Source organism: Poecilia formosa, unplaced genomic scaffold (genome assembly GCF_000485575.1).
Source record: "Poecilia formosa unplaced genomic scaffold, Poecilia_formosa-5.1.2 Scaffold216, whole genome shotgun sequence".
NCBI classification, from domain to species: Eukaryota; Metazoa; Chordata; class Actinopteri; order Cyprinodontiformes; family Poeciliidae; genus Poecilia; species Poecilia formosa.
The window spans coordinates 567607-589809 of NW_006800155.1; the positions used below are offsets into that span (position 1 = coordinate 567607).

Consider the following 22203-nt stretch of genomic DNA (forward strand, 5'->3'; position numbering starts at 1 on the left):
AGTGAAGTTAAACTTTGAGTTGTTCATCTTTGGTTCTTCTGTTCCCGTCGTTGACCCAAACCGTCTCAGCCTTAAAAACAAAGCTGACTTCACTGTTGTAACTTTGAACAGGAGGGAGAAAAGAAACGAGGTTTTTCTGTGCTGAAATATTTCTATCGTAATGTTAACTTTGATTTGTTTTCATTAGAGTCACGGTTCTTCAAAAAGATGACTGATCAATTTATTTAGTTTTAAGGTTTCAAATGTCCACCTGAAAAATGTGAATCGACAAAAACAGTTAAACGAGATGTCAGCTGATAATTAACGTTATTAAAATGTGTAGATTTAGGAATGAAAACTGCAGCAAAGGTAGAGTAATAAATGTGATGTTTGTAGAGAATCAACAGGGCATAAGGTCAGAGGTGAGCCTTAATTAACTAGATGTGACTAGTGTGTGATGTGTGTTTGTGCCAATAGATCCTTCACTCAGTCAGTTTAATGGATATTTGTTGGATTTCTTCACTTTGTGTTCACATGCAGCTCTTCACATCCTAAACAAGCCGTTCTGTATCTGTGATGTTTTTCATGCTGTTGTTTGTGTCTTATATGAAAAATGGTCACATGTCATCACCTCTGCAGAGAAGCAGATCAGAACATGAACACATTTCCTCCCCTGTGACATCAGCTGCTTCCATGACCCATAAAATGAAACACGTGGAAGTTTAATTGGGTTTATCTGGGTCAGACACGTCTTCATTGTTTTACAGAATCATTCTTTGTGTCTTTCTTAGATTTATAATAATCTTACTGCAGGTTTTCTCAGATCCTAACAGGGTTCAGAATCTGTCCTTAATCATTTTCACCTTAACCAGAAGTTTTACTGCCATCATTGAGCTGCTGGGGTTTTTCTGTTTGAGTCTTTTTGGCAGAACTGATTGGATGTACTGGACCTGGTTGGAACTTCAGAACCTTGTCCCTGAAGGTTGAGCTCGGGGCTTTGGGATGACCAATGCAGAATGTTAATGTTAATGATTATTTTATCCATTTCCAAACATTTTAAATGTGTTTGGGATGATTGTCCTGCTGGTGCATCAAACTGGGTCCAAGTGTCAACAGTCCAACTTTTCATCTGAGATTAAATCTGAGATTTTTGCTGTAGTTCTTCATTTTTTTATCCATTTTGTCAATCTGACATACCTTCTGGCATTGTGGCAAAAAATAATAAAACTGCTAAATTTAGCCCAGTATGAAGATGTCTGGATGGAAGAAGGTCTTCTTTGTTGGTCGACACCTTCTAGTTCGTAGTAACATCAGACGGTCTCCACTGGATTCAAAGATCTGGTTGGTTCTGGTTGGTTCTGAACATCTGGACCTGTTTCCTTTAACATTTAGCATATTGGGTTTTCCTATCAGTTTGGTAAAGAGGATTTTCTTCCTACATTAAAAGTTTGAAATCCTGGTCTTGGAATCTGTGGACGGTTCTGAAGGATTCCCAACATGCACCAACATTCCCTGAACTTCCCGTTTGCTCAGCTCAGTGATGCTGAAGGAGTCAGAACGGTCTCAGTCCGGATCGTTAGCTGCTGGTCTCCACTGATCCAGACGCTGCATGAAGGCTCCATCCTGGAGAAAGAACGGATTAATAGTCTCATGATTCAAAACATTCATGTCCGTAATGAGTCGTGGAAATCTTCTGACTGGATCTGTATCAACACCGAACATTTCATGACAATAAAATATTTTCAGAATGTCTACAGAGTTTCATTTTTTATAGAAATGATGATGTACGTCTGTTAGCCTGTAAGCTGAGCTGCAGCGTCGTCCTGCTGTCCACACAGAGAGTCTGATGGACATGATGATCACAGAATCAGAGCTGCTGCTTTATGCAGAGAGGTAGTTATTAATATCAAAATCCTTCTCTACATGCAGGGCATGAACTTTCTAAATGTGTTTCTTAAAGATGAAAGTTAGCTTTGCTTGCCTCTCTGTAAATAGAAACGATGCAACCTTCACCTGAACTGAACCAGGCTGTGCCAAAAATAAAAGCCTTTTAGTGAAGCAGCGCCGTGAACAAACAGCTGAAGTTCTGCAGGTCACTTCCTGTTTCCTGCGTTCTCCACATCGTCTGACGTTAGCAAGAATGCAAAGGATCAAGGTCACTACTTGGCTAAAAACCTTGAATCACAAACATGAAAGAATTAATTTAATACTTCAAACAGAGAGAGGTGCTTTGATTCCTCGTCACAGTAACAGAAACGCAGCGCTCCAATTATACGGCTCTAAATGTGCTTTCATGTGGAGGAAGTGAATGGCCTGGAACCATGACACCGTTTCAAACATTCATCTCCAGGGAAGCAGCGAACAAGAACAACACGGCCGTATCTGTTTGATTTGCTAATTTTCTTTTCACTTTTTGTCAGAACATCAAACACCAAACATTAACAGCAGCTAATCTGAGACTTTACAGCTTTTAAAACATCATTTTTCTGAAGGATCAGTCTGATGTTCACACCAGGAAATGTTTGGTTCCGACTTTATTCTTTCTGGTTTGATTTCACATTGTGCTTTTTTCAACTATAATTTGTATATAACGCCGTGCAGGTGACCATCAAGGCTCCAACTGGACGAAAATGAAATTATTTTTTATTTAAGTGAGATAAATCACAAAGCTTCTGACCATTTGGTGTTTTTGTAGTTATTTCTGTTAAAACTCAGGACAGACAAAGTTTGTAGGACTGAACAAAATAATAACATTTAAAATGACAAACAGAAACAATAGAAACACAAAGTAAAAGTTGTGCGCATATGTCCTAGTCAAAGTACAAAAAAGTACAAATTGACAGCAAATCAAAACATTTTTTTCAAGAGCAAATCTGAAATCAAAGTATTTAATCTGATGCTGATTATGACCTGGAATCAATATAATCAATATTTTGGATCTGAAACATTTAATAATGTGATTTTAGATGTTTTTGCTCCATATTTATGTCCATTCATACTTTCATACATTTTTATATCTGACCTTTATATCTGCTATAAAATGTGCTTATGGATTTTCATGGAGATTTTTCAGTGATAAAACAGACTTTATTTTCATTTATAAGCAGATTTACACAGAAAACATGAGCTGCTTTCACAGCTTCTGCTCTGTTTTACGGCTGATGACGATCTGAGATGAAATCCTGTGGTGTCGTAACATCATGTTGTTTAAAACAGACTCTGAGCTGATCTCATTTGATTTATTGTCCAATCTGGCACAAGCTGTCGCTGCTCCTGTCACTCACAGACGCATCTGTCACCGAGGCTGAATGATGGAGACCCTGGTGCCTGAGACGCTTCAGAGGAAAACAGGTTTATCTGTNTGACCTCCTGTCTGTGGCGCAGCTGCAACGTCAGGTCTCCCAGTATCTGGCTCAGGGTGGCCCTCACTGCCGTGTTGATGCTGCGCTGGTGACAGCTGGACATGTAGGTCTCAATACACACCTGTACACACACACACACACACCACAGGATATGAGTGACGCAGAGCACCAGAGAGCACCACCCAGCCACGTTGAACTGTCGGGGAGATTTATGGGAAGCTTCCATGGCGTCACTGGTTGCCACGGTGACCAGGAGAGGCATAAACCTCTGGGGCGTGTTGTCAGTCTGCAGAACATCTTATGGTCAGATTAAAGGTCACACTCTGGGGATGCTGAGCAGTAATGGAGCACAGAGACAAACAGAGACAAGATGTCCTGCCGGACGTCTGCAGCGTCAGCAGATTTTACGACAGCGAGAGGAAAAAGTCTGGATGGAGCTCAGAAAAATGAGCCGAAGGTAAACCGAGTCCAAACAGAAAAGCTATCTGCAACTTTGTAACCAAAAACCTGCTAGGCAGTGAAATCTAAAAACACATTACAGCTGCAGCTAACAATTATTTTAATAATCAATTATTCTGATGATTAACTGGCAAATTCTGTCTTTTTATGCAATATTAGAAGTACATTAAAATGAATAATTTAATTAGTTAAATAGGGGGGAAATCTGCCTAAAATAAGTTAAAACATTTTTTAACATGAATGCAATATACATTTATATATTTCTGTACAGTTTGGGCTTAATTACTTCCCTGAGCATGTTATTCTTTCAGTAACTGGTTTTTTTAAGTCTGGATGCTCCAGTTAACGATTACTATATTACTAAACTAGTTGATTATTTCAATAAGTGATTCATTCCTTTATGTTTCAGCCCTAATCCAGAAACCAGTAGATCTACAGTGAACCAGTTACAGTAACTGCATCTACCACAAAAACCTTTGCAGCCTCATTAATTTTCTCCACCTGCAGTATTTTTAGAAAGTTCATCAAGCCTGAACGTCCTTCCTGTTCCTCTCTGAAGGCTCCTGGGGGCCGAGGAACCACACGGAGCTCCGAATGTTTGCAAACGATTGATAAAGATATGGATCATCTGTCTGAACAGGCAGCAGCAACCCATCACCATGGTTACAGAGACGAGACATCTTATTGGTGCTGAGCTCATCACCGAGAACATGGTTCCATCATTTCATCACCTCTTTAATTCAGTTTAGTTCAGTTACCGACTTTAATTAACCAATTAAATGTATATTTTCTGTTTAACATAATAAAATGCTGAGTGTTTCCATTAGAACTCGATCTGCTCTGAACAGGTTTGACAGCAGGAAGCTGGAGCTGAACAGACTGAAATCAGCTAATTAGACTCAGATTTAAAGCCTCTGCAGCTGCTGGGTCATTTTACACCTAATCAATGAAAAATCAATACATCCTCCAACGTCCGACCTCACAGCTCTACTGATGCTGCAGTCTGCTGAGGGGCAAGACACAGATTCTCCAGGAACAGTTTTCTCAGGTTCACATGTTTCAGCTCAATATTTCACCCATTTTCCCAACTAAATTTCCACAGTTTGGACTTCATGTTATCATATTTCTGATCTATAACTGGACACGGACAGATGGTCTTCATGGACGAGCCGTTCCATCAGCTGAGCAACATGAACAGAGAGGCGTTTGAGTGTCTGTGGTTTTGTCATCTATTGTTTGGAGCTGCCAGGGCAGCTGGCGCTCAAATGCCAAATTCATAACCAACCACCACACACACAACCTGTGGGCTCCTTACATTAACCAATAACCCAACAGTCACATTTTGGACAGTGGAGGAAGCTGGAGGAGACTCACATACACAGGGAGAACATGCAGCTCTGTCGCTGGCTAAATAATCAACTTGGGAACTGATGTGGTAAGAAGTCACATTTATAATGAGGGAACTGGGACAGCAAATAAATCTGGAAACAATAAAACTTTTTTCTGACTACAACAGGAATCCTCCAGATGATTGATGACTTTTATTCACAGACCAAAAGACTGATTTTTCTTCCTACATCATTAAATCAAAAAACTACATTCACACAGTAAGTTCAGATGATAGTAATAATAAACTGCAGGTGTAAAAACGTCTTGGTGCTGAATAAATCCCTGAGCTCTGAACCTATAAACCCGTTAGCCTGTTAGCCCGTTAGCCTGTAAGCCCGTTAGCCTGTTAGCCCGTTAGCCTGTAAGCCCGTTAGCCTGTTAGCCCGTTAGCCTGTAAGCCCGTTAGCCTGTTAGCCCGTTAGCCTGTTAACCCGTTAGCCTGTTAGCCCGTTAGCGTGTGGTGGTTAATGGAGATCTGCTGACAGCATTCAGAGCGGTGCTCTGAGTTATGACCAAACAAACAGAACCAGATACTCTGTCCCTCTCCAACAGCAGCTGGCCAGGTCCGGTGGCTCTGAATGCATTAACACATCAACACCAGCAGGTTTTACGAGCCGCTAATGGCAGCAAACATCTCTTGTGTCCTGCAGCCGCAGCTGCTGAGACTGAACTAAAATTACAAAGAAATCCTCCCAAACCTCCAAACATTCGCACAAAGGAGCATTTATTGATTTATTAGCGTTAAGTGAAGCATTCTGCAGCGTCTGAGCAACAAAACAACAGAGGTGAAGGTCAAACAGCAGAACAGTTTAATCATCTAGTCAGAAATTTGTGCTATTTGAGTTTCATCTGATATGATTTTTGATGGTACATAAGGAGAAAAACCTCTCAGGATAATTTGAGTGTTTCTCTGTCTGTTACAGCTGAGGACAGACAAACATCCACATTCTGCCTCAGATATCAACGATTTCATCTCTGATCTCCTGTTTCTTTCTCTGAAATTAAAAAGCTTTCCGTTTCCAGGGAAACGCTCCTGCTGGTGAAAACTAAACAAGCTGAACTCAACGTCAGGATGTTGAAACAGATGGTCTAGTTTTCTTTAACCACTGTGGTTCAAGTCTCCCATCTGTAAGGATTATTTTTTCCTTTTACCGTCATAAACTTGTTCTGTTAAAAACACTGAAAAATGTTTTCATATTTGTTATGAACCAAATATTTATTCTTCTATTATTACAGCTGAGATTGTAAGTTAAATCTACTTTATTTCCCCCCAGTGTGAAGTTTATTAATGATGTTTATTATGTGTTGTTTTTTTCTGTCAGAGGAAAGTGAGGAGGACTGAAACACGTCAGAATCATTTTCCACCATGAAGCTCAGAGATGAACAGAAACAGATCCTGAAGGTTTCTGACGATACTTTCCAATAAAGTTTGAACCGGTCCAGTCCAGGCAGAAGAATCAAACCCTTGGCAGAGATATTAGTGTGATAAATATTGGTCCTGATCTGGAGCAAACCAACCCCATTCAGTCATGTATAGAGTTAAATGATGTTTTTGATGCATCAAATCTTGAAACGATTGTTTTACCTGAGCGATCCTCAGGATGGAGTCTCCATTAATGTCAAAGTTTGGAGAGTAGGTGATGCAGAGCAGGACCTGCAAACAGAAAGGAATCCATCTGATGTTCTGCTCAGGAGCTGAGACAAAGGGGTCAGAGGTCATTCATCTGACTGCCAGCAGAGCAGAGCTGCCTGTTACCTTCATGACCTCCACCTGCAGGTCCTCATGCAGGGAGGGGGTGACCCTGATGGCCTCCAACATCTGGCTGAGCAGCTGCTTCTCCAGAGCCTCCACCTCCGAGCTGACTCCGCCCACAAACCGGTCATCACACAGGAACTTCTGATGGAGACGAGGTCAGAGTTCACAGGTTGGCCGGAACCAGAGAGGCTGACATAATGAGGATCATGATCATGTGCAGTACCTGCATGCCAGCGAGCGCCGTCTGGCCCAGCTTGGTGTTCTTGGACTCCAGCGCCATCTGCAGCGGCAGCAGGCAGCGCTCTCTGCTCAGAGCAACAGAAAACAGAGACTTTACTGAGCTGGACAGTTACCAAACACACAGAGGCACCAATGAATAAATATCCATCAGGAAAGAGACCTATCCAATAAATTAACTGTTTGCGTCTGTTATACAGTAAAAACAACCTGGATGATAAAATTCTGGTTCAGCCTTCAAGCTCCTTCTTCTCTGATCAGCATCAGATCCCAGCTGAGAAGGAAATTATTTATCTGACCTTTGACTTTCATTGAGTCACAATGAGCGTCATGGATGGATGAGGTAAGAAATCAATAAGCTCAAATCTGTAGCCATAGATTCATATTCACACAGACCAGAGCAGAAACACAAACCTCCAGATTCTCTAATAATCAGATTCATATATTTAAATTATCATGGAAGATAGAAATCAGTTATACTATTTATTTAACCTACAAACAAAACACAATTAAAAAACACACATTTGAGTAAACATTACCTAAACAAATAATTATAATCAAGCCAGAAAAAATGCTAATAATTTCTAAATTAAATTATATTTCTAAATTAAATCTTCCACTGATTTTAAAAGTCATAATTAGGCTGTAAAAATAACTGCACACATTTTTTCATTATTATCTACTAAAGTTCTGATGCTGATTTAATGTAGACAGGCCAATTCCACTTGATTCTCATCTCCCTTCAGGTCTCCATCTGGTATTTCTCCCATTGAGTTGCATTTCTCCAGTTGAAATTTAACTGGACCAATCAGCAAACAGAAGAAGGAGATGTAAATGATGCTTGTAGTTTAGCAGCAGCATCAGTTTGTGTTTGTCACGCTTCCAAATTTTAAGAAATTAAAGTTGGAGCAAGATAAATGTACAGCTAAGCTTCATCAAGCTGCCGCATTACTTACGTCTCACCCAAACGTTAAGCAGACCGCAGAACAAGAGGCTGGTTTTTACCAGGCTCGTTTTAATGTGATCAACATAAAAAAACTTTACTTTGATAAACTGAATAGTTCTGCTCTGGGTCCGTTATGCAACTAATGTGTCTGATCAGAAACTGTCTCCCGTCTTCAGAGACTCTTTGTCTTGCTGTGTTTCTTCCATTCGCTCCAACTGAATCTCCTTCTCTTTATTCATGGCTGATTGAATCTCTGCTGCTGATGGATCTGCAGCTTTCAGACGCCGCTGAACCAGCTCAGCTCCTCCGGCTTCAAACGGGCCACAGGGAGCCTCAGAGCGCAGGACAGTTAAATCAACCCGCCGTCTCTTTATGAGCCTGAAGAAAGAAAACTGAGCCACAGGGAGAACAATGAGGCCATCCGACCCAGAAAGAGACAAAATCAGAGATAAAACTGGCAGAAACTTTCATATAAAACCCAGAACTGACAGCAAATATCACAGTTACATCAATCATTTCAGTCACGCTTTGCTTCATGCATCAATGTCAGAAGGTTTTTTCATTCTGTAGAAAAGGAGCTGCTCAGACTACGGAGGATATCATCAATGTTTAATCAAATCAGCTCTAATAAAACAGAAGCTAACAATGAATAATTCAGCATTAGAACTGCAGCTTCTTTTTCTGTCATCTCCTTTCTATAGGGGGCGCCACCACAGATCTTCAGCCTTCTTCTGCCAAATAAACATTCCCTAGTGACATTTTTTTTTTTTTTTTTTACAAAATGTCACTAGAGGCTGAAAAAGTTTCTAAAAGTTGGCAACATTCATTCTTGTCTAGACCAAAACCCCGTTTACCACCATCCTCTCATCTCCACACTGACCACGCCCCTCAGTGACCCTTGGCTCCGCCCACATTGGTGACATTTTTAAAAAATGTGTCTGGGGGCAGTTTTCCTTCCAGGGGGGTTAGTCAGACCAGGAAGACGTAACCAGATAGAGAACTGGTTCTCCTGTACTGACTGGAGTCTTTGAATATCCAGACAATGCAAATTTCGACACACAGATATCCGGCAGTTATCCGGCAGCTTGAGTCGGGTTTGATACTAGTTTTAGTTGAAATTCTGTTCTGGTTTCTCAGTTTTCATTTTCAGATCGCAGACAGACATCTGAAGTGACTCCTGTTTGTAAAAGTTCCTCAGATGTCAGGAAGAGTTTAGGAAAACCGTTAGCCTTTTATTTCACTGCTCAGTTTTATATCTGCCTTATCAGCTGAGGGATTCCAGGAGGATTTAAATTCATTCAAATCAGACCAGGACAGTTTAAAGTCGAGGGATTCGCAGGCTGCTGCAGGCGACAACACAGAGAAGATGTCAGGGAAACTTTCCCCCAGCAGATACAGGTTGATGACAAGCCAGAAAAACGAGATTCTTAGAGAACTGGGGGAATAAACCAGGAAGGGTTTCAGACAATAAACACATTAATACCAGAGGCAACGTCATTAAACAGACAGACTTTTTCTTTATTCCAAGACAAAAGAATTGAGACATGAGCTGAATGAATGAATGAATGAATGAATGAATGAATGAATGAATGAATGAATGAATGAATGAATGAACTTACCGAAGCTGTGAAGGAGAAATCTTGAATGATCCCTTCTGAGCCTCCAGAGTTTCTGGAAAAACAAACAAAAAAAAAACGGCATTAATCAGATATTTTGTGTTCTTTGCTTTGGAGCTGCTCTGTATCAGGAAAAGATGGAATCATTTTGATGAACTTTGTTATAATGATGTAACTTTCCCTGCATAAATAATAAAACATTTTCTAATTTGCTTCAACATTAACAGATTCATTTTCATGTAAACTTTCCCATTAAATGTATTTTTTAGTAATAGACTTTACGAGCTGTTAAACAAAATAAAAGTTGGATGTAAAATTACAAGTCTGATTTTGTGTCTTATAGCTCATTCAATCAGGTTAAAGTCTGGACTTTAACTAGACCATTGCAACATCTTGATGTTTTTCTTTTTCAGCCATTCTGCCACAGATCAGCAGGTCGGTTTGGGATTATCGTCCTGCTGATGACCCAGTTTGGACTGAACTGCAGCTGTCAGACAGACTCACATCTGACTCTGGAATATTTTAAAAAACATGGTCGACATGGAAACAAGCCCAAACCATCACCCCTCCCCCACCGTGTTTGATAGTTTGAATGTTTGGTCTTTTCTAGATGCTTCAGAGATTTTCTAAACTTTCTCTGAATCGAATGAGGGACTTTAAATTAAAGTGACATTAAACTAGATTCAGTTGCTGCTGCTTCTCTGATATCTTTCCTGATGTTTTCACTCCTGAGTACAAAGTTGAGCTTCTGCATAAAGAGCAGGAGTTTTATAATGTTGCAGATGTTCCTCCCAAAGAAAAGACTTTAAACTGAAAGTTGTGCATTTTGTTACCTGCATGTTTAGCCTCAGTGTTCAGTTTGGACATGCTCAGCAGGCTCTGTTACGTTTCTGCGTTTCGGAGAGAACATGATTCTCCCTCCATCAGCACAACCTGAACCTTTCCTCTGTGAGCTTCACTCCTCACCCGCCTTCATCCTGAAAGGTCATTCTGCCGCTGTTAATGCTAGCAGCGTCTCCATGACATCAGAGGAAACCATGTTCTGCTCCGGTAACACAGCGAGTCGCAGAGATTAACTGGATGTTTCTGAGCATCACGGAGGTTTCGCTCCGTGTCTCTGACAGGAAATCCTTCATTTCTCCCGGAGCTGAGAACCGTTTCCCTTTTAAATGAAGCAGGAGTTCAAGCATTTATTGCAGGTATTTTAATAAGAAAAAAAATCTCTGGTCATGATTTTACAAAGCCAGCCATAAAACTAAAAAAGAAGATGTAATTTTAATGTTAAGGTATCCTCAAATCTGACTGAAGAACCTATTTTTCATCAATATTTCTTCTTGACGTTGTAACCGACTGACCGTTCTCACCTCACACGTTCCCTGGAACATTTTGTTTTCCCTGCAGCTGATTTACCAAATATTCCTACATCCACACAGTTTGAGTCAGAGGATTTTAGAAACATCCGGTTGGTTTTCCACCCTCTGACGCCGACACATAGTGCTTTATGTTGCCTGGACGTTGGAACATGGATGTCAGGATGGCGTAAAATCCAAATGTCCAGTTTAAAGTGATGAAAACCAGATGGAGATCCATTTAGTGACCATGTTTTTCTGGGAAGAACTGGAGGCCCAAAGTTGGAAAAATCAACCAGAACACAACAAGAGATGAGAATTTGGACTTGATTCAGTCCTGATCTGGGCTTTTTGGCTAAAATGAAAATGTAAGTAATAAACAGTGAATTTCTTCCTGTTGCTGATGATACTTTCATTTAGTGATTGGTTTAGGCCCCTTAAACCTTCCCAGCTGTTTCCACTAGAAATCGGTCCTGAATGCAATATAGACTAACAGTTTATCACAGCATCTATTATAATGACTGTGATGATGGATGATATTATTCAACCAGTTGTTTTGGTTGTAAATGTGTCTCAGCATCACACACACAAGTTCTGCTCTAAAAATAAAACCGAGCCGTCAGGCTGCTGTTGGTCATGTGACTCAGCTGCTAAACAGAACCTGATTCTGATCAAACGTGTTTTCAAATGGAAATAAAGCCTGAGCGATGGAATGATCCAGTTTTAGAGTTTAGAAACATCATCACTGTTGTAATCAGTTTCAGTTATAAACATTATTAAATCACATTAGAGGGTAAACAAAGGGATCACATCCATCACAGCTCTGACCTATGAACACTGCAGCAGCAGCTTCTATTCAGTTCAGTTTATTTTTTTAACTCCAGTTCACCACAAATATTTTACAAAAATGATCAACTCAGCCTCATCATGCAGGTTCAGTCTCTGTAACCCTGTTAACACACTCAGGCTCAGTTCACTTTCTAATTGGTTAAAAAAGTTTTACATCACATCTCCTGTACTAGCATGTAGCGACAGTGGAGAGAAAAACTCCACTTTAACAGGGAGGAACAACAGAACCAGAACTGGACGTCTGCCGTGACCCACTGGGTTTGAGACAAAACACAAAACACAGCAGCACTGATTCAGGACCAGCAGAACCTGCTATGGTAAAAAATGAGTACCGAGATAACGGCAGCAGAAGCTCCATCTAGGAGAGAAACACGGCTGAGCAGAAAAACTCACAAAACTCTGCAGCTTCAGGTCAGAATCCTGTGAGTTTGATGGAACCAATGCAAGATACTAACTGATTACAGTTCATCCAAACAGTAAAGCAACATGTTCATAAAAAGTCTAAATAAATAAACAGGTTGGTACCGTAGCTGGCAGCACACTGTATTTACACGGCGGCCATGTTGGACTCTGAGGTCAGAGTTGGTGTCAAACCTTCAACTCTGCAAGTGGGAATTTCAGATTTGGGGTCCAGAGTTACTTAATGTTAATGTTAATGTCTGAACAAATGGGAGGAACGTTTATTATAACAGAAAATATCTGCAGAAAATTAATTAGAAATTAAATTTGGCTACATTTATCTGAAATGGACTAAAATAAGAAATGGATAAAAACTGATTTAATCTTTTTACTGAATTTTAAAGTATTGAACAGAACTGGTTTGCACAGCGCCCCCCAGAGGCCTGTGTGTAATTTGGAGTAATCAGTCAGCTCTGCTGCTGACGGTAAACATCCACGCATGAGTGGCGCGTGGAGGAGTTGACCACGTCAGCAGGTCATCAGGACGTGTCTGTTTGGAAACCATCTGCAGAACAAACACTGGAACCAGTTCCAGTTCCAGTTCTGGTGTAAACACTGAATCCAGATCTGATCGTGGCCTCTCCTCCCACCAGGGGTCCCGCTACGGACCCCCGCTGTTTCCCGCCCCGTTTCCGCCTCACCGGCAGGTGAACCGGGACGCAGATTATCCTCACGCACACTCACCGCAGGCGCACACGCACGCATCCCGCACGGCTTTGTGTTTGTGCCCAGACGCGTCTTTCTGCAGCTTCCTCAGGATTTCCTCCATGCTGAATCCGCGGCCGCGGCAGAAGGGGGGGAGCGGGCCTGGGCGGGTCGGTGCGTGGCTTTTTAAGGGAGCGGAGGCAGTGACAGCATCCCGGAGCCCCCCCACCGCTGCTGAGGATGAGGATGATGATGATTCATCCCAAGCCTGCAGCCAATGATGTCAGGCCAGCCACAATCCCGTCAAGGTGGGAATGAACAGGAAGCGTCCGGGTTTCTGATCCCAGATCGGAGCCGATCACCTTCCGGCTGATAATCAATAATCAGCAGCTATCGGCCTCCTGCTCCGTTAAACCCGGATCAATAAATCCTCCTCGCCGCGGTTCGTGACTCGTTTATTCCTCCGATCTGTTGCGTTTTGGGAATCCGGTCCAGCTGATCCTTCTGCTCCAATCAGAAACCAGATCCGGTTCCAGAATCCTCCCGACCGGAGCGGCATCACAGCCGCAGTCCAAAAGGCGGATTCCTTCCTTACCTGGCAACCCAACATGCACCGTTTGTTTTCCTGGGTCGGACGCAAAGCGCGGCTGAGCGGCTCTGGAGCGGCTTTACGGGACACGGACAGGTGGAGGAAGCAGAGAGCGGAAACCAGCCTCTCGGCCTTCACAATAAAAGCACAACAGGAAACAGTCACTACTATTGATCTGTAGATTTTTAATAAAATGCAGCAGAATGTCTGACTGAGATTTTATTGAGTTTTATTATGTAAGAACAATTAGATCAGTTCATCAAGAAACCCACCAGGGCCGGATTTACAGGGATGTGGCCCCTGGGCTGGGGCCTTCTGGTGCCCCATTAACCACAGGTAGGAATGACAAACATACAGCAGCAGGTATGAACTGATGCACTGTAAATAGTACACTGCTGGCTTTTGTGCACATCCATACTTACACATTTTGTGCATTTTCTTTTTTTAAAGCTGCACATTTGTTTTATTAGAATATGGATTTTTAATAACTACATGGTTTAGTTTTTTTTTCTTAAGTTGTGAGTTGTTGTTTTGTTTGTTTGTTTTTTTACCTTTATGTGGCAACACATTCTCCCCTTCACTATGGGATAATAAATTATAATTCTATTCTATTATATTATATTATATTCTAACACAGCTTCTAAATCAAAATGCCGTTACCTTTAGAGGAACACTTTACGTCGTTCAGATGAAAATTGCTCATTTATATGTAAATGTGGGGGCGGCTGTGTGTTAATCCCCTCTTTCAGGCTGGACGTCTCCCTGGACGACGAAAAACTGCCAGAGTGGAAACAAAACATTCATATGTTCCACATTAATATTACTCACACATTAGACATGCACATACAGATTTATTGTTATTCATATAATTCTATATTTAAAATATGCATATTGAGCAAATGTTCATTGTACGGCTCCAATAATAATAAAAGGAGTAAGTAAAAAGTTTCAATATGAATGTATATAATTAAAAGATTAGTGGGAGTGTAGTATTCTTATTACATGTATATTTAAAATAAATGTAATCAAAGTATTGATTAATGTTGTGCAGTAACTGATAATATCTCTGAATGTATTTATTTTTCCAGTTAAGCTCATACAGGACAGATTGGTTTAATTTATTCCAGTCATTTCACTTTGATGGTTCAGGATTACAAAACCTCTGGCAGAAAAAAAACATTAAAACGATTCAGTGCCAAAATGTTGCTTTTCTACCAACTGGTGATATAAACTGAATTTAACTGCATTGTATTGTAACAAGTAAAAAACTGAAATGTGTGAAACTAAATTATAATCCGGGTTCATGACTGGATTATATCGGATGGATTAGATTATGTTTTTCTGTAGATGAATTTAACTTCCTGTGTTATAAAAGACTTTCAGATGATATTTGTAGTGAACTGGCTCAACAGCCAAACAACAGAAAGTTATGTTGCTAAAGAACCTGAATATTCACAGGATGCTTTTAACATGTAGGTTGGTGGAAAGTTGGGTGGATGGAAAAAGTGTGAGAGAATTTTGTATGAGCATCAGTTTTTCAGTTTTTAAACTGAAATAATGAAGTGAATTCACTTTTTTATCACAATTAGATTAACTGTAAAATAAAAACAGTAAATGTAGAACAGACAGCTCACATACAGACTATCAGTTGTCTGGGGCTGATTTCCTAAAGGCTGCAAATAAATACCTCGACTTCCACCAAAAACAAAACATGTACCCTTGAGTTAGCCCATAGCTAGGAGTTTTCAACCAGTTGAAACGTATCTGATTTTTTAATAGTAAATATTTTTTCTCATTTACAGATTTAGTTGTTGCCACTGCAGCCAGAAGGTCCTGGGTTTTAATCTCATGCAGAGTTGGCATGTTCTCCTGCTGCATGCTCAGGTTCTCTCCAACAGCTGTTAGTCTGTGTGAAATCTTCTGGGCTGGTTCTGCATCCTGACCTGGTCCAGATGAATCGTTCCAGGTCTTTGGACTTTGGTTTGGTGTGATCATGAACATCTGAAGATAGAAGATCTGTGGGAGAAACTCAGAATGATTCATTCACACTGGAGTTGCTAAGCATGGTGAGGTCTAAGGTCATGACCCCTGGGGATCTCAGAGACTTTCCTCCTCTTAACTTTCCAGGCTGCATAGAGAAGTAGCTTTAGCAGCTAAGTGACTCAAATGGAGGTCATTAGCACAATCTTTTCCAGCTTCAGTAACACAAATGGAGCTCATGTAATGACCCTAATGATTTACAATCTTCACTAATGAATAAGTAATGAACTTTGGACAAATGGATTCTTTAAAACCAGCCAAAACATTGTAATTACTGTTCAGACAGTCTTTGTTTCTCATCAGAAGACCTCTAAGGATGACCAGGGTCTGCACAGCCTAATGAGCTGCTGGACCGCCTGGAGGTGAGCTACTGAGGAGATGAATGTTCTCCATTCAGCATCCATTCACTGTTTGACCCACTTCCTTCTGCGTAGAATCAGCAGGGCGGCCAATCACAGAACCAGGCCACAGAACGGTTCCATGATAAAACTAAATGAAAGCGTGAATCACAGGCGGTGACTGAAGGGTCGGGTTCATCGCTCTGAAAAGAGATCAGACCGATGAGTCCGACAGCAGGCCTGCAGCGCATCGACTGTAATTATGAAATTAATGAGATTTAGAATAAGACTAAATTCAGTTCTGATCTCTACTGCTCCACTGAGGAGGAGAGAAGGGCTAAATAAAAACCCAAAACACAAACCATGAGAATAACTGAAAACTTTAACACATTCAGAGCTGATTCAGCGATAACCTGCTGCACTCTGCCATCTTTATTACGTCACAAAGTAAAACATGTTGAAAGGTTGTTCCTGTTCTGAGGGGATCATCACATTTAAACAAATCTAAATAAAGGTAGCTAATGCCAAGCAGAGAGACCATGCTGGTCATAATGTTATGCCTTAATGATGGATCTTCAGGATTTATTGAGCAGCTCTTCGCCGTGCCAGCATGCAGTACTGAACTGTGACCACTGGAGGGCGGTAGACTCTAATCTTCAACCAGGCCGAGTCTGATAAATGACTCCTGAAATGTTCCAGAGGGAGATGGACTTTATTTTCACCTGAAGCGACAAAACGTGACTGAAGCGAAGCGAAGCGAAGTGAAGGCGGACTGGGGCTGATGCTGGAGTCTGAACCGGAAATAATGAGATGACTGAGACTGGGATGAGAGGAGGGAAAATAAATCATTCTGTTCGGTTATGTAACCATCCTGTCCTCTACGACACTTTCAATCATCATCTCGATCATTAAACCAGCTTTACACTCAAATTTTGTGTCTGTTACAAACTTTAATATATTTAATAAGTATTCATATAAAGCTCATCTGTGCTTCATATGAAAATGTTTGTTCTCTCCGGTCAGCAGATTCACATGGATTCACAAACACAATCCGCAGAACATTTCCTCTTTGCTGCGCAATTACGCACAGCCACTCTGGCACAGATGGTCCGCATTCAGTCCAGAGCGCTCAGATGACCGGCAGAATTTCACCCTAATTACACTGTGTGTGTAGGTGTGTGTGTGTGTGTAGGTATGATCGGCTGCTTTCACGCTCTCCGAGGTGCCTTTTGACGTCACGTGGCAACTTTTGCGAGAGATCCGCGCTCTCGGTGGGTTCGGAGTTTCTGCATGGTTGCAGCTGCTGGACAACAGACCGTCGGGGACACAAAACGGGATTTATGGGTCGGACTGTTTGGGAATGTGCCCAAGACGCGCCACATGCGTAATAACGCGCAGGATGTCCCCGAAGCTCGCCGAGACGTAGCTGTGTTCCGACAGAAAATAACACTTTCTTCACACCAACGCAGGCACAGCTGTGCGCGTCCATGTCACCGCTGGACGCCTGTCCAGTTCGTCCATGGATAAAAAACAACAGCCGGACTCCAGGATGCTTGTTGTGGGAGCGACTAACGGAACTTTCTCTGCTGACAACATGAGGTCCGCGTTCATGATTGAGGACACAGTCGGCGGCGGGGAGCCCGGCATTTCCACCAACATGATGATCTCTGAAGCTCTGGCGCCTCGGCTGCTGAAAATTGCGCAGGACGCCGCAGAGGCTGCGGCAGCGGCTGCGGCAGCGGCGGCGGCAGCGGCCACTTCTCCGTCCTCCTCCAGTCAGCCGCAGGTCATGGAGACGAACGGGACGCGCTGCGGGGAGCAGATCCTGAGCTACGGCCGCGTGGAGAAGGTTCTGATCGGCGGGGTGCTCACCATGCTCACCCTGTCCACCATCTGCGGGAACCTGCTGGTGGTCATCTCGGTGTGCTTCGTGAAGAAGCTGCGCCAGCCCTCCAACTACCTGATCGTGTCTCTGGCGCTGGCCGACCTGTCCGTGGCGCTGGCCGTGATGCCGTTCGTCAGCATCACGGACCTCATCGGCGGCCAGTGGATATTCGGACAGTTTTTTTGCAACGTTTTCATCGCCATGGATGTGATGTGCTGCACCGCGTCCATCATGACTCTGTGCGTAATCAGCATCGACAGGTAAAAAAAAAAAAAAAAACTTCTGAAACTAAACCTCAAACCATAAAGTCTAATTTTTACAGGAAACAAAGAGTTGTAGGAGAAACTTTCACATCTTTGATCTGCAGACTTCATCAAACTGAGACTGTCGGATCATTTGTTATCCGTTAATCCTTCATTTCCAGTGACTGAGTCATAAAATCAGATCTGTCTCCATCTGAGTTTTAGGATTTAAGGTTTGATCTCAGCTCTCTGGGCTCTGAGACAGATTCTGCTCTACGCCTGCATTTAGATCACTGAACACAGACTTTTATCAGTCCATGTTCTTGTAGTCTTTAGGAGTCACATTTCCCCCTGATGGTGGCTGTTCTGTTCTTTGAGGTCCAGCTGTAACCTGGACCTTCAGTCAGGCGACTTCCTGCAGCATCCAACTGCTTTTCATTCAGAAAATCTCACAGCTCCCATCTGTGGCTGCATATGGCTCACACAGATTGTGGTTAAGCTCTTTGTTCAAGGGCACCTTGTTGGGGGTGGGGTGAGCGTTGCTCATGAGAGGCAAGTCATTTCTCCAATCAGCTCATTTTCAAGTCTAAACTGTAAACATCTTGTGTTTGTTTCGTCTGCAGGTACCTGGGCATCACCAAACCTCTGACCTATCCCGTCCGGCAGAACGGCTGCTGCATGGCCAAGATGATCCTGTCAGTGTGGCTGCTGTCTGCCTCCATCACCCTGCCCCCGCTCTTCGGCTGGGCGCAGAACGTCAACGACGGCAGAGTCTGCCTCATCAGCCAGGACTTTGGCTACACCGTCTACTCCACGGCCGTGGCCTTCTACATCCCCATGTCAGTCATGCTGATCATGTACTACAGGATCTACAGAGCAGCCAAGCTCAGTGCCGCCAAGCACACAATCACTGGCTTCCCCAGGGACGGGGAGCACCGCACAGGGGCGGCACACAGAGGGGGCCGCGGGGTGCACGAGCCCCGGCAGCCATCGGAGTCTGGGGAGACGGGGAGCGTCGAGGCAACGGAGACGGAGCAATGTGATGAGGAGGCGGAGGAGGAGAGCCTGGACTGCGTGGCGGTGGCGCTGAAGCTGCAGCGGGAGGTGGAGGAGGAGTGCAGCAGCCGCGTGTCCCGCCTGCTGAAGAGTGGCGAGCACCACCAGCGGAGGAAGCGGAAGAACCAGTCCATCTTCAAGCGGGAGCAGAAGGCGGCGGCCACCCTGGGCATCGTGGTGGGCGCCTTCACCTTCTGCTGGCTGCCGTTCTTCCTGGTGTCCACGGCGCGGCCCTTCGTCTGCGGCGTGGAGTGCAGCTGCGTGCCGCTGTGGCTGGAGAGGACGCTGCTGTGGCTCGGCTACGCCAACTCACTCATCAACCCCTTCATCTACGCCTTCTTCAACCGCGACCTGCGGACCACCTACAGCAACCTGCTGCGCTGCCGCTACCGGAACATCAACCGGAAGCTGTCGGCAGCCGGCATGCACGAGGCTCTGAAGCTGGTGGAGAAGCCAGACACAGACGCCTGAAGAGGCAACGCAGCCAATCAGGAGAGCCGCTGTGAAACATCCAGAGGGCGGGACTAACCTCCCTGCTGCCAGACTGATTATCTCCTCCTTATGTATGAAGGTTAAGGCCAGAGGGGAGGCTGGTGTTGGACTGAAGCTTCAGGCTGATCAGGGATGTCTGGCTCTACGGTGGACTGGGTTTAGCGGACAGTAGCTGACCGAGCTGCATGCTGGTTTTCACGCCTCTGTTTGGACGGATGGATCCACCAGCTCACGTCTTGCTGCCTTTCGTTTTCAGTTGGAGCCTCGGAGAACCAAACAGGAGCTGCAGCCGTCTGCTAGTTGGTTCTCCACCAGCTGCTCTTCAGCACACACACCTGCACAAACAACGACTAATGTGTAAAAATGTAAATAATCTACAGATTAACGTTCTGGAGAGTCTAGCTGCTTTTCGTCACCGTGCTTATTGCTTGTTCCAGAATAGTTAGCAGAAAGCTTCTGTGTATCTGATCCATGATGTTTGTGGCTCTCTTCTGAACAGAACTTATTTATTGTGAGATGTTAGCCTGTAGAGGAGAGGAATGTGATGCTGTAGACACTGGATTGAACGTCCTGTGCCTTTTCCTGCTCTGTCCTTCAGGTTTTGGTTGCAGGGAACAACAGCCTCATGTTGAAACCTGCACTTTGTGCTTCATTTACTCAGATCTGCACTGGAAGGGAAGAAGAAACTGATTTAAACTCATGTATTTATAGTTGTGGCCACTGAGCACTGAAGCACATTTATTACTATTCTGTGTTTCCTTCAAAACAGAATTGGATTGTCAGGAATTACAACTCAGTGTTGTTGGTTTATTACTCCTACAAAAGCTCTGAGAAAAACTGAGAAACTAAATAATTACTTATGAGAAATGATCATCAATAAAACATGTAAAATGTCCTTGTAGCTCCAGAGCTGTACTTTACAGCAGACACACCATTTGATTTGAAATGGGTCACCGAAATTTGGGCTCCAAATTCACGAGCTGCTTCCTTCAAATGCCGCATTTAAAGATCGATTGACTCACAGCTGTAAGAAGAAGATTGTCTGGATTTCTGGATTTTTTGTTTTGTCCCCGGATGTGAAGGGTTTAGTTTGTCCTTCGTGGTCCATCCTATCCCAAGATGCACTGCGGCCAGAGAGTTTTGTTCTTGTAACAACGGCAGATGAAATGGGAGGAAAACTGCTTTAAATCTAAAAATCTAAATGTTCCAGAACAAAAATCAGAAGCTTGAAGTGGTTGCTGTCATCTGCGTAGGCATGTTTTAATACAAAATTACTAAAATATTTATTTATAAGTGTAATACATTAAAAGGGTAACAGTAATCATTACCAGTTTGTGTTTAGTTGCTAAGCAACAAGGCATACGCAGAGGTCAGGTTGGACCATCCAGTTTTACTCGCTCTCTTCCGGCCGTTACGGCCGATGAAGAACCGGTTAAAGTCGACCGTTTAGGATGCAGCCTCTGAACTTGGAGCTTTAACTGAATCAGTTATCATCTTAAAAACTGATTGTTTTCACTCAAAGTCTAAGTTTTTCCCACAGAAAGTTCTGAGATGAGGATCGTTTTGTATCTAACCTTCATGACCACAGTTTAATCTCCACATGTACAGTTCATAAATCTACTGTTGGATATTTTTGTCTTCGGTCACCCAGTGTGTTTCCTGCTGGCTGACAGAGTTCTGTCCTTAATGAGCCCAGAGAACAGAGTCCGGAGCCAAACTCCAGTTTATTGATCTCTGATGTTTTCTTTCCAAACTGGAAGTGATTTTTTAAGCAGCCTGATTTCCACCATAAAACATGACAGACTCTGAAGTTCACAGGCTGGACCAGCAGCCGGTTCAGTCGCTCTTGCTTCGAGAATCATTCAGATATCATCACACGGTTTTGTTTCTTTGAGGCAACAAACAGAGTGATGCAGAGTGTGTCGCCATGGCAACCAGTTACAGATGTCCCCGGTTCTAGTTCTTGCTCAGCGGGTTTGATAATGGCCGCCCTGTTGACCCGCTCTGGTTTAAACTTTTTACATCACAGTTTGAAATGAGTCAGTTCAGGACCAAAAGCCTAAAAGACAAACAGGAAGAGCTTAACTGGACTTCCTGTACTCACCAAAATAAGAGTCTTTCTCTGTCACAGGTTGGATGATAATCATGAAAGAAGAAAGGTAAAATATGTTTGATGTTTGGGCCGCAGCATCAGAATCATCGTCTCTTTCTGTAACAGTGGCTGGATTCTTTTGTGGGTGTGTTTTTAATTAAAAGTGCCCGAAAAATGATTCATAACCTGTGAAATATTCAAAGAGCTCCCAAATGGAAAAAACAAGATGCAACAATAATGAAATCACATGAATATGAAACAAGCGCTGCATGTTTTATATATCAGGCTGAGGTTAAAAGAACTAATATTTCATCTTTTAAAGATGCTGAAAAACAAAACGGGGATGAGTTTCACCAAAATAACACAAAACATCTTTAACCTTTCAACTGTTAATTTCATCCAAACTGAACAACAATCAGGTCC

At 42.9% G+C, this 22203-nt stretch overlaps 2 protein-coding genes across 2 annotated transcripts; one reads left to right on the forward strand and one right to left on the reverse strand.

The window, feature by feature from the left end:
• Positions 1-1542: 1542 nt before the first annotated feature.
• On the reverse strand, positions 1543-14393 carry LOC103149025 (brefeldin A-inhibited guanine nucleotide-exchange protein 3-like). Its single transcript, XM_007568036.2, has 8 exons — positions 14296-14393; positions 13086-13767; positions 9748-9799; positions 7169-7250; positions 6946-7086; positions 6775-6843; positions 3346-3462; positions 1543-1602 (listed from the first exon to the last, which is right to left on the reverse strand). Exons 2-8 carry the CDS (start codon positions 13168-13170, stop codon positions 1543-1545), a joined length of 606 nt encoding a protein of 201 aa, XP_007568098.1. The 5' UTR covers positions 13171-13767; positions 14296-14393.
• A 1066-nt stretch (positions 14394-15459) lies between these two features.
• On the forward strand, positions 15460-21948 carry htr7a (5-hydroxytryptamine (serotonin) receptor 7a). The gene is made up of 2 exons (XM_007568006.2): positions 15460-18158; positions 18764-21948. The coding sequence occupies exons 1-2, from the start codon at positions 17533-17535 to the stop codon at positions 19665-19667; spliced, it is 1530 nt and encodes a 509-aa protein (XP_007568068.2). The 5' UTR covers positions 15460-17532; the 3' UTR covers positions 19668-21948.
• Positions 21949-22203: the final 255 nt, after the last annotated feature.

Coding starts and splice junctions, on each gene's coding strand:
- LOC103149025 (XM_007568036.2), bottom strand. CDS start 13,170: ATGGAGGAAATCCTGAGGAAGCTGCAGAAAGACGCGTCTGGGCACAAA. Junction 9,800..13,085: donor TGCGTGCGTGTGCGCCTGCG/GTGAGTGTGCGT, acceptor TTGTTTTTCCAG/AAACTCTGGAGGCTCAGAAG. Junction 7,087..7,168: donor CGGCGCTCGCTGGCATGCAG/GTACTGCACATG, acceptor CGTCTCCATCAG/AAGTTCCTGTGTGATGACCG.
- htr7a (XM_007568006.2), top strand. CDS start 17,533: ATGGATAAAAAACAACAGCCGGACTCCAGGATGCTTGTTGTGGGAGCG. Junction 18,159..18,763: donor TGCGTAATCAGCATCGACAG/GTAAAAAAAAAA, acceptor TTTCGTCTGCAG/GTACCTGGGCATCACCAAAC.